This window comes from Bos javanicus, chromosome 10 (genome assembly GCF_032452875.1).
Source record: "Bos javanicus breed banteng chromosome 10, ARS-OSU_banteng_1.0, whole genome shotgun sequence".
NCBI lineage: Eukaryota > Metazoa > Chordata > Mammalia > Artiodactyla > Bovidae > Bos > Bos javanicus.
In genome coordinates this window covers 4,366,624-4,382,759 of record NC_083877.1, presented here as the reverse complement: position 1 = coordinate 4,382,759, position 16,136 = coordinate 4,366,624, and the positions used below count along the sequence as shown (strand labels likewise).

The window sequence follows — 16,136 nt, the reverse complement described above, 5'->3', positions numbered from 1 at the left end:
AACACTACAGTTCAAAAGCATCAATTCTTCTACGCTCAGCTTTCTTTATAGTTCAACTCTCACATCCATACGTGACCACTGGAAAAACCATAGCCTTGACTAGACAGACCTTTGTTGACAAAGTAATGTCTCTGCTTTTTAATATGCTGTCTAGGTTGGTCATAACTTTCCTTCCCAGGAGTAAGCGTCTTTTAATTTCATGGCTTCAGTCACCATCTGCAGTGATTTTGGAGCCCCCAAAAATAAAGTCTGACACTGTTTCCACTGGTTCCCCATCTATTTCCCATGAAGTGATGGGACCAGATGCCATGATATCCAGGTATAGAGGTAATATAATTACAGTTAATTTCCAGTGCTAGAAGGAATACCATAGAAGCATTCTTTTAAAGGAATTTATAATTCTTTTGAATTATAAAGATTCAAAAGAATCTTTTGAAAGATTTTATGACTCCTTTGGAAGTGAATTAAAGATGTCTCTTAAGCTGTCACACATTTCTGGTTCTAAGGTAGGGATTAATTTTTATGTCATTTGTTTATTGAAGTACACTTCATGTACAATAAAATCCATCCTATTTAGTATATAGTTCTCTAAGTTTTGATGAACATAAGCAGTAATTTAACCACCACTACAATATAGATGGAATGAAAAACTCCTGTATTGCCCCTTTGCATTCTCTCAGCGCCCACCCTCTGGCAATCACTGGTCCCTTATCTGTCCTTACATTTTTTTAGGCATTAGTCTTATAGTGAAAATTCTGAAGCAGTGCAAATGTCCATCAGCAAAGTGTTTATGTAAATTGATAGTATCTGTGTAGTTCATGTAGACTATGTACATGGAACATGACAGAATGACTCACATGTAGGTGAAAAGCAGGAAACAGTTGTATATTTTCTGATTACAACTTTAGAAAAATATACTATGTAAAAAGACTTGGAGACATGACATAGTTGCTTTAAAATTATGCTTTTCGGACTTCCCTGGTGGCACGTTGGATAAGAATCTGCCTGCCAGTGCAGGGGACATGGGTTCAGTCCCTGGTCCAAGAAGGTTTCACAGGCAGAGCAGTTAACTCTGTGGACCCCAACTTCTGAATCTGCTCCAGAGCCCGCGCGCGGCAGCTGCCCTGCCTGCGTGCCACAGCTCCCGAAAGCCGGTCCTCCGCAATGGGAGAAGCAGCGGCGGGCAGAAGCCCGCACGCTGCAGCAAAGAGCGGCCCCTGTTTGTGGCAACTAGAGAAAGGCCGTGCAAAGCAACGAAGACCCAGTGAAGCCAGAACTGAATAAATAAAACTAGGCTTTTGTTTTGGATTTTGGTGGGATTTTTTTTTTACCTATTGTCTAAACTTGTAAGTAAAGAACTAGGCTATACTTTGAAGATTTTTTTAGGGCTCCTAGGGCAGGGGCATGAAAGTATGGTGGTTATATACTTGTTAGAATAAAGACTATATCCTCCTGCTAAGATTTTACTTTTTAAAGTTATTTTGTCCTTATTTGAAATAATGTTTTGTGATATCTGGTGTTAAAAATTTAAGAATCTACCTTAGCTTTGATATTGTGCTAACTGCTATCTGGGATGCAAAGGAAATACAGGCTCTGTGTACTTTAGGAATAGGCCGTTTAGGTCAGAAAACCTATTTGTGAGGCCAGAACATATGTTACTTCCCTTGTGGCCCAGAAAATAAACAATCTGCTTTCAATATGGGAGACTTGGGTTCCATCCCCGGGTCAGGAAGATCCCCTGGAGAAGGGAATGCCTACCCATTCCAGTATTCTTGCCTGGAGAATTCGATGGACAGAGGAGCCCGACAGGCTACAAACTTATATTGTTGCAAAGTCGAACACAACTGAACAACTACTACAACAACAACAGCATATTATGTGGGCTTCTCCAGTGGCTCAGTGGCAAAGAATCCACCTGCCAACGCAGGAGATGTGAGCTTGATCCTTGGATTGGGAAGGTCCTCTGGAGAAGGAAGTGTCATCCCAGACCAGTATTCTTGGCCTGGGAAATCCCAGGGACAGAGGAGCCTGGGGGGCTACAGTCCATGGGGTCACAAAGAGTTGAACACGACTTAGTGCCTAAACAACAGCAGCAGCATACTATGTAATGTATTACACAAGGTATTATATGAGTACTTATCAGGATGAGTGAAACATTTATTCACCAGACAGTCTCAAAATGATAAATTAGTATAACCAAGAAAACCTCTTTGAGCAGCTAAAATCTGTTGAAACATGGCAGAAAAGTTAAAAAAGTAAAGAAGGAGGAGTATATTATAGGAAAATTAAGAGGCACGGAGGTGGAAATAAGCAGGGCTGTTTGTGGGGCTGGAAGAGGTAACGCAGGATAGAGGGATTGGAAGGCTAAGCAGCTTCTCTGTCTTGGGTATAGCAGGTATTGATAATGTCTTTTGGGTCAGAGTGGGTGTTGGTAAACTGTGTCCCAGAGGTCAAATTCTGCCCACCCCCCAAAAAAAAAAAACAAAAAACAAACAAATTCTGCCCACCCCCTGCTTTTGTATTGCTTGAAAGCTAAGATAGGGTTTTTGTATTTTTTAGTGGTTGAAAAAAATGAATAATATTTCAGGACACAAAACCTGTATTTTAGCTTCCATAAATAAAGTTTTGTTGGATAACAGCCATTCTGTTAATTTAACCAATTGCCTGTGGATACTTTTTGTTATATGGTAGAGTTGAGTGATTACAACAAAGACCGTATGGCCTGCAAAACCTTGAGTACCATCTAGTCCTTTACAGATCAAGTCTGTGGCTCCTGGGCTAGATACACAGAGCAGCGTTCATATTGGACGTAACGAGAAGTGAAGCTGGAGAAGTTGGGTAGGGAAATATTTCTCTTTTCAAAAATCTATTTCCTGTAGTGTTTCTTCTTATGTGTGTTTCCACTACCAAGATTAAACTTAACTTCACAAAACATGCCTTCTGAAACTGTAGATGTCTGCTTTGTTGCTTTCTCACCCTCTCACAGATAATGATTTGAGAATCAGTGCTGTAGAATTTTGAAATCTTAAAGATTTTCAGCTGTTTCCTCAGAGGAAGCATAAAAGCTTTTGAGTTGGAAAGTAATGTGATTGGTAGACGTTTTGTTACGAGGTTTGATTTTATTAGAAATAACTTATTCACAGGAGTATAGTATGACTATCATTTAAAATACCACCTTAGATATGTGCAGTACATTGAAATGGCAAATGGGAGGCATGGATTTTGATTTTCATACTAATTCCTCTGGTTTCTATTTGTAGAACAAGTTTATCTTCTCTACTTTGCATAGTTACTAATATAAGATTACAAGAGGGCTGCTGCTGCTGCTAAGTCGCTTCAGTCGTGTCCGACTCTGTGCGACCCCATAGATGGCAGCCCACCAGGCAAGAACACTAGAGGGGTTGCCATTTCCTTCTCCAATGCATGAAAGTGAAAAGTGAAAGTGAAGTCGCTCAGTCGTGTCCGACTCTTCGAGACCCCATGGACTGCAGCCTACCAGGCTCCTCCGTCCATGGGATTTTCCAGGCGAGAGAACTGGAGTGGGGTGCCATCGCCTTCTCCGTACAAGAGGGCAGTGGTTAATACAGTGGTTAATACTGGTACCTTTTTTCTTCATTTATATCTGCTTTTTATTATTCACTTCTAGTTTCTCTAGGCTTACTTTACCTTTTTCTGTATAACTTCACGAGATGGAAACTTAGCTGTTTTTCAAACATCCTTTCTTTTCTAATGTACATTTAAGCATACTTTTAGACATATCCCATAAGATTTTTTATTTAATGTTTTTATGTCATCCAGTTAAAAATAGTTTCTGCTATCTTTTGGGATTCCTCCTTTGACCCATGTGCTATTTAGAAGTATATTTTTAAATTTCAAGGATGTGGAGATTTTTCTAGGGTGTTTTTTTTTCCAGCTGTGCTGGGTCTTTGTTGCTGTACACAGGCTTTCTCTAGTTGAGGCACTCTAGGGCAGGGGCTTCTCACTGCATCAGCTTCTTCTGTTGCAGCTCCCAGGCTCTAAAGTGAAGGCTCAGTAGCTGCGGTGCACAGGCTTAGTTGCCTCGTGGCATGTGGGATCTTCCTGGACCAGGGGTTGAACCTGTGTCCCCCTGCATTGGCAGGTGGATTCTTAACCACTGGACCACCAGGGAACTCCCATTTGTTTTTAATCTAACTTGTATTGTGAACTTAGAATATATTCAGTGGTTTCAGTCCCTAGACGTTTATGTGAGTCTCATTTTATGGCCTAGAATGCGGTCAATATTTATATATGCTCCAAGTATCCTTTGCAAAAAAAATGAAACTCTATAGTGTTCATTATGCAAAGTCAAATGTGCCTTAGGAAGTATTACTACAAACAAAGCTAATGGAGGTGATGGAATTCCAATTGAGCTGTTTCAGATCCTAAAAGATGATGCTGTGAAAGTGCTGCCCTCAATATGCCAGCAAACTTGGAAAACTCAGCAGTGGCCACAGGACTGGAAAAGGTCAGGTTTCGTTCCAATCGCAAAGAAAGGCAATGCCAAAGAATGCTCAAACTACTGCACAATTGCACTCATCTCACACGCTAGTAAAGTAATGCTCAAAATTCTCCAAGCCAGGCTTCAACAGTATGTGAACTATGAACTTCCAGATGTTCAAGCTGGATTTAGAAAAGGCAGAGGAACCAGAAATCAAATTGCCAACATCTGCTGAATCATCGAAAAAGCAAGAGAGTTCCAGAAAAACATCTACTTCTGCTTTATTGACTATGCCAAAGCCTTTGACTGTATGGATCACAACAAATTATGGAAAATTCTTAAAGAGATGGGAATACCAGGCCACCTTTCCTGTCTCCTGAGAAATCTGTATGCAGGTCAGGAAGCAACAGTTAGAATTGGAAATGGAACAACAGACTGGTTTCAAATCAGGAAAGGAGTATATAACAGTAGTATATTGTCACCCTGCTTATTTAACTTACAAGCAGAGTACATCATGAGAAATACCGGACTGGATGAAGCACAAGCTGGCATCAAGATTGCTGGGAGAAATATCAATAACCTCACATATGCAGATGACACCACCCTTATGGCAGAAAGTGAAGAGGAACTAAAGAGCCTCTTGATGAAAGTGAAAGAGGAGAGTGAAAAAGTTGGCATAAAGCTCAACATTCAGAAAACTTAAGATCATGGCATCCAGTCCCATCACTTCATGGGAAATAGATGGGGAAACAGTGTCAGACTTTATTTTTTTGGGCTCCGAAATCAGTGCAGATGGTGACTGCAGCCATGAAATTAAAAGATGCTTGCTCCTTGGAAGAAAAGTTATGACCAACCTAGACAGTATATTAAAAAGCAGAGACATTACTTGGCCAACAAAGGCCCGCCTAGGCAAAGCTATGGTTTTTCCTGTGGTCATGTATGGATGTGAGAGTTGGACTATAAAGAAAGCTGAATGCCGAAGAATTGATGCTTTTGAACTGTGGTGTTGGAGAAGAGTCCTGAGAGTCCCTTGGACTGCAAGGAGATCCAACCAGTCCATCCTAAAGGAAATCGGTTCTGAATATTCATTGGAAGGACTGATGCTGAAGCTGAAACTCCAGTACTCTGGCCACCTGACGCAAACAACTGACTCATTGGAAAAGACCCTGATGCTGGGAAAGACTGAAGGTGGGAGGAGAAGGGGATGACAGATGGCATCACCAACTCAATGGACATGAGTCTGAGTGAACTCTGGGAATTGGTGATGGACAGGGAGGCCTGGCGTACTGCAGTTCATGGGGTCTTAAAGAGTTGGACACGACTGAGCGACTGAACTGAACTGATCGTGTTCATTTAATTTTCTGTATCATTACTTATTTTGGTCTTCTATATTGAGAAAGATGTGTTGAAATGTATTGTGAGTGGATTTATCTGATTTTCTTTGTAGTTCTGTTGATTTTTGCTTTATTTTGTTGTGTTTTTATTTGAAAACAAACTTAAAATTATATCTTTATGTTGTTTTGAATTTTATTATAAAATGTTTCTTTATCTCTAAACATGCATTTTGTTTTACAGTCTACTTAATCTGATATTTTACTATCAGATAGCTTTCTTATGGTTAGTTTTTGCATAAGAGTATATATATATTTTTTCATCATTTTACATCAGTCTTTTTCTGTTCTTACATTTAAGGTATTTCTCATGTAAGCAGCATGTAGTTGAGTTTTATGTGTTTGTATTTTAATCTGATAGTTTTTGTATTTTAATGGCACATTTAATTTGTTGTATTTAATATAACTACTTAACGTATTTGGGTTTTAATCTCCTAGCTACTTACTAATTTTTATTTTTCCAGCTATTTTGTAGTCTTTGTTTCTGTCATTTGGATTAGTTTTCATTTTTTTTTTTTCTGTATTGTAGGATATGTAGTAATTATCTGCATGTATACCCTCTATTATTTTAGTGGTTCTTCTAGATAGTACTACTTTGACTTTTTAAAGGCTAACATAAATTACTAATTTTACCTTTTTCTAAGCAATGCAGAAATCTTAGAATACTTTAACTCGTTACCATCATTCAGTTCAGTTCAGTTCAGTCGCTCAGTTGTGCCCAACTCTTTGCGACCCCATGAATCGCAGCATGCCAGGCCTCCCTATCCATCACCAACTCCCGGAGTTTTACTCAGACTCATGTCCATCGAGTCAGTGATGCCATCCAGCCATCTCATCCTCTGTCGTCCCCTTCTCCTCCTGCCCCCAATCCCTCCCAGCATCAGAGTCCTTTCCAGTGAGTCAGCTCTTCGCATGAGGTGGCCAAAGTACTGGAGTTTCAGCTTTAGTATCATTCCTACCAAAGAAATCCCAGGGCTGATCTTCAGAAGGTACTGGTTGGATCTCCTTGCAGTCCAGGGGACTCTCAAGAGTCTTCTCCAACACCACACTTCAAAAGCATCAATTCTTTGGCGCTCAGTTTTCTTCACAGTCCAACTCTCACATCCATACATGACCATGGGAAAAACCATAGCCTTGACTAGACGGACCTTTGTTGGCAAAGTAATGTCTCTGCTTTTGAATATGCTCTCTAGGTTGGTCATAACTTTGCTTCCAAGGAGTAAGCGTCTTTTAATTTCATGGCTACAGTCACCATCTGCAGTGATTTCAGAGCCCCCAAAAATAAAGTCTGACACTGTTTCCACTGTTTCCCCATCTATTTCCCATGAAGTGTTGGGACTGGATGCCATGATCTTTTTGTTTTCTGAATGTTGAGCTTTAAGCCAACTTTTTCACTCTCCACTTTCACTTTCATCAAGAGGCTTTTTAGTTCCTCTTCACTTTCTGTCATAAGGATGGTTTCATCTGCGTATCTGAGGTTATTGATATTTCTCCCGGCAGTCTTGGTTCCAGCTTGTGCTTCTTCCAGTCCAGCGTTTCTCATGATGTATTCTGCATGTAAGTTAAATAAGCAGGGTGACAATATACAGCCTTGACGTACTCCTTTTCCTATTTGGAACCAGTCTGTTGTTCCATGTCCAGTTCTAACTGTTGCTTCCTGACCTGCATACAGATTTCTTAAGAGGCAGGTCAGGTGGTCTGGTATTCCCATCTCTTTCAGACTTTTCCACAGTTTATTGTGATCCACACAGTCAAAGGCTTTGACATAGTCAATAAAGCAGAAATAGATGTTTTTCTGGAACTCTTGCTTTTTCCATGATCCAGCGGATGTTGGCAATTTGATCTCTGGTTCGTCTGCCTTTTCTAAAACCAGCTTGAACAACAGGAAGTTCATGGTTCACGTATTGCTGAAGCCTGGCTTGGAGAATTTTGAGCATTACTTTACTAGCGTGTGAGATGAATGCAATTGTGCGGTGGTTTGAGCATTCTTTGGCATTGCCTTTATTACTTGTATGCTATTACTATCAAGCATTTTTCTTTATACACGTCTCAAACCCTGCTATAATGTTTAAAGTCAATATTTATTTAGATATCTCACAAATAAGTTGGCATTTATTTTCTTTACTGCTTTAAGGCTTCTTTTGTTTCTGATTAGATCTTTGCCGGTCATTTCTACCTATTCTTTTAAGATTTTTCTCTTTGACTTTAGTGTTCAGTTTTGCTGTAGTGTGCCTCGGTGTAAGTTTCTTTTTTATCTAGCCTTCTTGTTTGTAAAACTTTTTAAATTTGTGGCTTAATCGTTGATCAGCTTCAGGAAATTCTCAGACTTTATCTCTGTAAATCTTGCCTTGCCTTGGGCCCGTTTTCTCCCTCTGGAATTCTGGTTTTAAGTATACTAATCCTTCTGACATCCTTTCCTCTGTCTGCTATAGTCTCCTGCTTTCTCATCCTTTTACTTTCTTGCATCTTTCTGTGGATTTTCATCTGACTTATTCTCTAGTTCACTGATTCTCTATTCAACTGTGTGTGGTCTGCTTTTAAAGCCACCCATTGAGTTTTTCAGTTTTAGAATGTTCATTTGGTTCTTTTTTTTAGTTTCCAGTTTTCTAATTCTGAAAACTTTAAATCCTTCTGAATATTCTAAGCATAATTATTACATCAAAGTCTTGTGTTTGATAACTGTATTATCTAGGTCCTCTGTTAGGCTTTTCTCTTAGCTCTTATTTCTCTTGGTTTTTGTGTTGTGGCTCCTGATTTTCTCTATTGTCCATTATGTTTGATTAGATACCAAACATTATAGATGAAGAATATGTATATAAATAAGTTGAACCCTAGTGTGATAATTGCTTCATCTAAATAGTATTTGTATTTGCTTCTGGCTTTTGATTACATATGCCAGCAGTCCCGGATTACTTTAATTCCATATCAAGATGATTTTAATTTCCATTTCAGTTCCTGTGATGACGGGTTTCTTTGCACTTCATCTTAACTCCTAGAGAGCAGCCCCACAGAGCTGTACCCTGAAGTGTAGAGGGATTTCTTAATGGCCTCTGGACTTTAGCATTCTCCTCTAACCCTCCAAGATCAAAAGCTCTCCTCAGTTTTTCAGCTGCCTCTTCCACAATCAGTAGAGGTCACTGGGGGAAATTTCCCCAAATTTTGGACTTAACTATTTTTTTTTATTCTCCTGGATGTTGTCTCCATGTGAGCTCTTACCTACTGTCATAATGTCATTTTTTAAAACACACTTCTCAGCTTTTCTAGTTCTTAGCAGGAGGGGATCCTATTACCGCTGCCGTTACTAGATGTGAGTCTCTTAGTCCTTTAAAAAAATAAAACAAAAACCATTTTTTTCAGCATATGGTGTATTCAAAATATATGTATATTCTGCATTTTTCCAAAACAGCAATTCAGTTAATTAAAAGACTAGCTTTTGCTGCATTTTTATTTTTGATTTTATTACTATGAATGGAGAAGAATGCCATCTAAGCCTTCTCTTTATTACACTATTTCTTAGAGAAAAAGGAAGTATTGTGGATCCTTAATTCAAGAGCGTTTTAAAAATATACTTAGTAGTAGTCATGTTTAATTGAAACTATTTTGAGCAAATAAACAGTAGTCAGAAGTTCTGGGCTCTTGAGTGCTTGGTTACTGTACACATTGCTGAAACCTTCTATCAGACGCTGTGAAATGCTGAGTCAGAATAAATATACAGATGTTGTCAATGTAATCCCTGTAGATACAGAAGACAAATAAGCAGGATGCATTTGTGAAGAGATTAAAGTTCTATTATAACTTGTGCTTTTTTGAATTTTAGTTGTAGATTTGTAATGTGAAGGATTCAGATTTAAACCTCTTTCTAGAACACATCCTGCACCTGGGGTTCCCATGGCCACCCCCACGTTTGGAGTTAACATACAGTCGTACTCATTGCTGAGATTTCTTCCAGTGATGTAGTAAGGACATAAATCTGGATCATGAGAGGAAAGGTACAGGTGGGTCCAGGGGACTCTTGGCAGGCTTGTTTATGCTCTGTCCTTCTTGTGAGAGGTCACTCAGAGCACAGTCTTCTAGCAACGTAAATGTATGCGTGTGATGTTCCTGCCCAGGGAATCCCATTGGGTTGATTAGAAGCTCCATGCCTGAGTTTTGATTGGGTGCTGGTTACGTAGGCATCCTCTGCTGAGCACATATTCAGAATTCCAGCCTCCTGGAAGGAAAGCAGATAGTCCTCATGAATTTACCCTTATCATTTAGGGAAACTTAGATCTTGGAACTGTTTACCAAGCAGCATTCCAGATGCCAGCCAAGGACCATCCTTGCAAGCAGGTCTTTCTAAGAATAGCTGTCTCAGCCAGCTAGGTTAGCTCTTTTCCACACAAATGCCTAAAGTGACTCACTATTGAAATTTTCTGTAAACACTATGTGAATACCAAAGGTCTCCATGATAATTTCTGTTTTGATCATAAGTAGAATGTTTATCATTAAATTTAGGTAGCTAAAGTAACTTCAGTGGTTATTATGTCTTAGTATGTTCCATCCATACAGGGCTTTTTATTAATGTGCCAGTGCCTGTTGTCAGTTTTAATCCATGTGTGGGAAGAAGCGGACAGTATTAGAACATTTCGTACATCTAAAAAGAATGTTTAAGAAACTTAAATTACAGTGGGAAGTAATGCATTATGAAAGGATACTTCAGATGTCTCCTTTTAAAGTTCATATTCAACCACCCATATGTTTTTTAGATTTCAGTGGATTTGTTTTTCTTATGGGAGTTTTTTGAAGAAAGTTCTTTGTTACCAGTATTTTTTACTAAAGCTGAAGTTCACTTGGCAACCTGGAAATACTGAAAAAATAACTTCTCACTCTTAGACTCAAATTGAAGAATCTTAGATACTTATAGAGTAGATTTCTTGTTTATAAATGGGGAATCTGACTCAAAGTTACGTGACTGTCAGCAAAACTGCACAGCTGGTTAATTTCATCAGTTTTTAGTTGTAGAATATACACTTGAAAACATCAAAAAATACCGAAAGGGCCATGGACTAATTTTGAATTCATTTAGTAACTTTGAATATCTTTTCATGCCTAATTTGGTCATTTCATTTATTCAGAGAACTTAACCAATATTGTTTTTCCCTTGCTGTGTGTCAGACATTAATTTTAGGTGCTGGGGATCTTTTTTTCTTATTTGGAATCAAATTAAAGAATGTCTCATTGAGGGTGGCTTGGAGCTGCCTACTTTTCTTTAGATTTTAAAGTACACTTATGTATTACATTGTATCCCGGTTCCTCAAAATATGTTATTTCTTTTTTCCTTCTCTAAGGTAATACTGCATTGCATGATTGTGCGGAGTCTGGAAGTTTGGACATTATGAAGATGCTTCTTATGTATTGTGCCAAGATGGAAAAGGATGGTTATGGAATGACTCCCCTTCTCTCTGCAAGTGTGACTGGTCACACAAATATTGTGGATTTTCTGACTCACCATGCACAGACCAGCAAGACAGAACGGATCAATGCACTAGAGCTCCTGGGAGCTACATTTGTAGACAAAAAAAGAGACCTCCTTGGGGCTTTGAAATACTGGAAAAAGGCAATGAACATGAGGTACAGTGATAGGACTAATATCATTAGCAAACCAGTACCGCAGACACTAATAATGGCTTATGATTACGCCAAAGAGGTGAACAGTGCAGAAGAGCTAGAAGGTCTTATTGCTGATCCTGATGAGATGAGAATGCAGGCACTGTTAATTAGAGAACGCATTCTCGGTCCTTCTCATCCTGACACCTCTTACTATATTAGATATAGAGGTGCTGTCTATGCAGACTCTGGAAATTTCAAACGATGCATCAACCTATGGAAGTATGCTTTGGATATGCAGCAGAACAATTTGGACCCTCTCAGCCCAATGACCGCCAGCAGCCTGTTATCTTTTGCAGAACTGTTCTCTTTCATGCTGCAGGATAGGGCTAAAGGCCTGCTGGGCACCACTGTTACCTTTGATGATCTTATGGGCATACTGTGCAAAAGTGTCCTTGAAATAGAGCGAGCTATCAAACAAACTCAGTGTCCAGCTGACCCATTACAGTTAAATAAGGCTCTTTCCATCATTTTGCACTTGATTTGCTTATTAGAAAAAGTTCCTTGTACTCTAGAACAGGACCATTTCAAAAAGCAGACTATATACAGGTTTCTTAAGCTGCATCCAAGGGGAAAGAATAACTTCAGCCCTCTTCATCTGGCTGTGGACAAGAATACTACCTGTGTAGGGCGGTACCCTGTTTGTAAATTTCCATCTCTGCAAGTTACTGCAATACTGATAGAATGTGGTGCTGATGTGAACGTCAGAGACTCCGATGACAACAGTCCCCTCCATATCGCTGCTCTGAACAACCATCCAGACATCATGAATCTCCTTATTAAATCAGGTGCACATTTTGATGCCACAAACTTGCACAAACAAACTGCTAGTGATTTGCTGGATGAGAAGGAAATAGCTAAGAATTTGATCCAGCCTATAAACCATACCACGTTGCAGTGTCTTGCTGCCCGTGTCATAGTGAATCATAGAATATACTATAAAGGGCACATCCCAGAAAAGCTAGAGACCTTTGTTTCTCTTCACAGATGATATTTTGACTGTTAAAGCACGAATTGGTAACAGTTGTTTCATAAATGAGCACTGTTGTGATAACACCAGCATTCATTTAGCTTGATTCCATCGTGCTCTCATTGGCTAAAGCATTGTAAGCATCAAATTTACAGGATTGGTTTCCCAGTATTTAATATAAATATACCATATAATATATTGTTTGTGAATTACTGAGAAATGAAATGTCATATTCAGTTTCTAAAATTGTCTGCCAAAGGCTTATCCATTCTGGTTTTGTTTGTGTTTGGTGTTTGGGACAGAACCATTTTTCAGTGGTGTCTTTATACTTTTTTGATTTGTGAATTTTATACAATTGAAGGTCTTTTTTTCTGCTTCTTCCCTCTTTTCTCCAAACTTCTCTCCTGTTTCCACTTTATTTTTAACTTAACCATTTCTACTTAGCAGTTTTTCTCCCCTCAAGGGCACATGTTAAGTTGTACAACTTTATGGACTTGTTAGCATTTGCAGTTTACCATAAGTGCTTTATCTTCTCTATGCACGGGCTTCAACTTGACTGTTGTATGTGAGCATATTTCTATGCAGCAGTTGGTCAGCTTCAACTCTGAAACACTGTTAAGTGCGTTACAAAGTTCATTTTATGAAAGCACTCTTGTAGCATGAAAATTTGTAGAGCTACAGGTTAGCTACCAGAGCTTGAGCTTTTTTGTTGTTTTTTTCTTTACATCTGAGATTTCTTTTTCTAATCCACTGAAATTATTGTGTACTAAATTTGGGAAGCAAATCTATTCTAATTCATTAACCCAGTTGAGATTTAGGTCTGTCATCTTAATATATCATGCAGTAAAAGGAAGACTCTTCACAAAGAAACACACCTTTCATGCTATGCCAGCATTGTCCTGCTTGTGCCGATGATGTGATTAAATGTAGAGAATTTGCTTAAATTTAACCTCAGAGTTTATCACACAGCTTAATGGGTCTCATTGAAATATTCAATAATTGAACTGCAAATCACTTTTAGTTACTAAAAGAGCTGAAGCATGTCAGTGGCATGATGCTTGCCAAGCCAGACCTAGGCATCTAGGATAATTAAGGTATTTTAGTCTGCAATTTACTGCCATAGTATCAAAGGTCAGTAACAGCATTCTTTCTTTCTTCAAGCTTAAGTATACCTTTGAAGATCACTTGCATGGATTTCTTTGGTCTCAATTATTTGTCACCAGAATTAAACACAAAAGGTTGCAGTGCTTCCTGTTCCTTTAATGAAAATTAACTTTTTTCTCTTTCTTTTTTTTTTCTTCCTTCCTTCCCCTTGCTTCCTCCCTTCTTTCTTTTTTTTTTTTTTTAACAGCTTTGCTAATGCCACAGAAAGGGCTCTTTTAAGAAAAAATAAGTGAAAAGTACTAAAAAAAGTTCAGGTAATTATCATTCAGCACTTTATTGTTACTCAGAATAAAATTTATGATGGCATATTTGCCTTGCCAGTGTCTTAATAAAGTTGTTCTGAATAAAAAGCTCCTTATTGGTTTGAGAAAAACTCAGTTTACCTGTGAGTTTAATGAGCTGGATCACTTGGATTTTTGTGTTGGCATTTTATTCTGAGGGTGGATGTAGTGGTATTAAGAGTTGTCATTGCAAACAGTCATGTTAGGTTTATTTCATCTTTACTTAGTAAAAAACTTGTAATGAAGAATTGTAAATAAATAAAAAAGCTTTAGACTCACTTTCTGGTTAAAAAATTGAAGTTTAATTTTTTAAAAGATACCCTTACTCATTTTACTAGGTTGTACATTTAATTTCACCATTGAAAAAAGTGGTTTGGATATAAATGGTTACTCTCCAAACTTTTGATGAAGAGATTTGCATATCTTGTTTACTGTGGGCAAATTTGATGAAATATTTGAACTGCCACCATTTGTGATTTAGAGAAATATTCTGGAAATATCAGACATCAATTTTTGAAGTCATTTGCCTCTAACTCTGTGGTATAAGAATTATATATGCATAAACTACTTTTTAAAAAAAAAATGAAAACTTTTAAGTATAGTAAATTTGCATTAGTTAATCTCAATAATTTACAGATGAAAGGTGAGCAATTGGATTTTAAGTGACTTAGTCCTTTTTTGGGGATGGGGTAGAAGGACTTTACATGCTCTTATAGTAAGGCACATCTCACACTACGTTATAGGTGAATTTGAATTGTGCAACTTGAGTATAAAACAAGGATTTCTTTACATTGCATTTTCCCACCTCTGACTATAGGTAACTTAGAACTATTCCTCAGTCTTGATAACTGAAATGCATTATTTCAATTAGGATACAGTTTTGTTTGCCATCTCCCCAAATGCTGTTAGGAGCTCTTGAAAAATCAGTTAGTTTAAAAGCTCAAAATTATCCATTTTATTTTAAAGGAAGTTGTTTCATAAATGTGACCTCAGGCACTGTTTAAGGCCTTTGTCAGAAAGTATTCTCAAAATTATGAGGCTGAATTTTTAAAAAACTTACATTTGTGTTGTTTTTTAAACCAACAGATAAGTAATTTAATACTTAATGACTAATTGTACTCTCTACTGTACACTGTAGCATGGTAATGTTGACTGGCGCTAATGTATATGATTATATTTCCATTAAAGTTCTCAGTTAGGGCCTGATGAATTTAGATGTTCCACTCTTGATCGTTTCTGTAAAAGAAATGGTAATTTTACTCAGATTAAATACCAGTCTAGTTTATAAAGACAAATGGATTATAGATTTTAAAAATAGTCCTTTTCTTCCTGTTAATTGGACAGGGACATAAGCCTACATCAGCAAAAGGTAATTTGGTGCCCAGGATGATTTTGCAGTTAAGTGATTGCTCATTTGTAAAATGACTAGCTTAAGTTTTCAAGACCCCTATCTACTGTGACTTGGGAAAACTGTTTAGGTTATATTTGAAAAAGTAGCTTTTTAAAATCATATAAGCCCAGCAGAAACCCTAGGTTGAATTTTACAGGTATAATAATCCTTGTAATTTTCCCAGAATTGTGGGGGCTGGATGAAATAATAACCATATTCTTGTGCATTTTAACAGCAGTTTTACTGCTTGGACCTTTAACCATTTGAGTTAGCTACTAAGGGAAGTAAAATTAATTGGTTGTCACGGTTCCCCGCGCCCATATCACTAAACAACTAGTTCCCCTGCCCTTTTGTCAATGCCCATTGTGTGTTTTTCCAAGAAGTACTGTATTCTGGTGCCAGCCAATAAATTGTCACACAATGGAAAATGATATTCATTGTAAGGTTTAATAAAATTAAATTTGCACCAAATACTAGTGTATTATTATTAACTCAATACTTGATTGATATTATCTTAGTGAACTCTTGTCTCAAAACACCCACTGGTAATGTATAGTTAGAACTCAGGAGATAGCGTTTATTATTATACTTCTGTGTGAAAAGCAGGGAGGATTTATGTAGTTCATTCTAATTTTTTTTTTCAAGTTGTAACCGCAGAAACTAAAGATACAGTAAGATTTTTGTTGTGAGATGAATGGGAGAGGGACTGCTTTTACCTCTTCTTTTTTAACTAAACTCAGTTTTTTAACTGAGTTTAAGATTAAGTATCAGAAGTATGTCATAAATATATTACTATAAAGTTAAGTTTTATAAGCTTACTTGCATCACTTCTATA

The 16,136-nt window shown here is 37.8% G+C and overlaps 1 protein-coding gene across 4 annotated transcripts in view; it reads left to right on the top strand.

Moving 5' to 3' along the window:
- Positions 1-14,189, top strand: part of FEM1C (fem-1 homolog C) — a 29,648-nt gene extending 15,459 nt beyond the window's left edge. For all 4 annotated transcript variants that reach the window (XM_061429922.1, XM_061429923.1, XM_061429925.1 and 1 more), the window contains exon 3: positions 11,178-14,189. In XM_061429922.1, the coding sequence (XP_061285906.1) occupies positions 11,178-12,487 (1,310 nt within the window). In that variant the 3' untranslated portion in view covers positions 12,488-14,189. The remainder of the gene's footprint in view (positions 1-11,177) is intronic.
- The last annotated feature ends 1,947 nt before the right edge of the window (positions 14,190-16,136 follow it).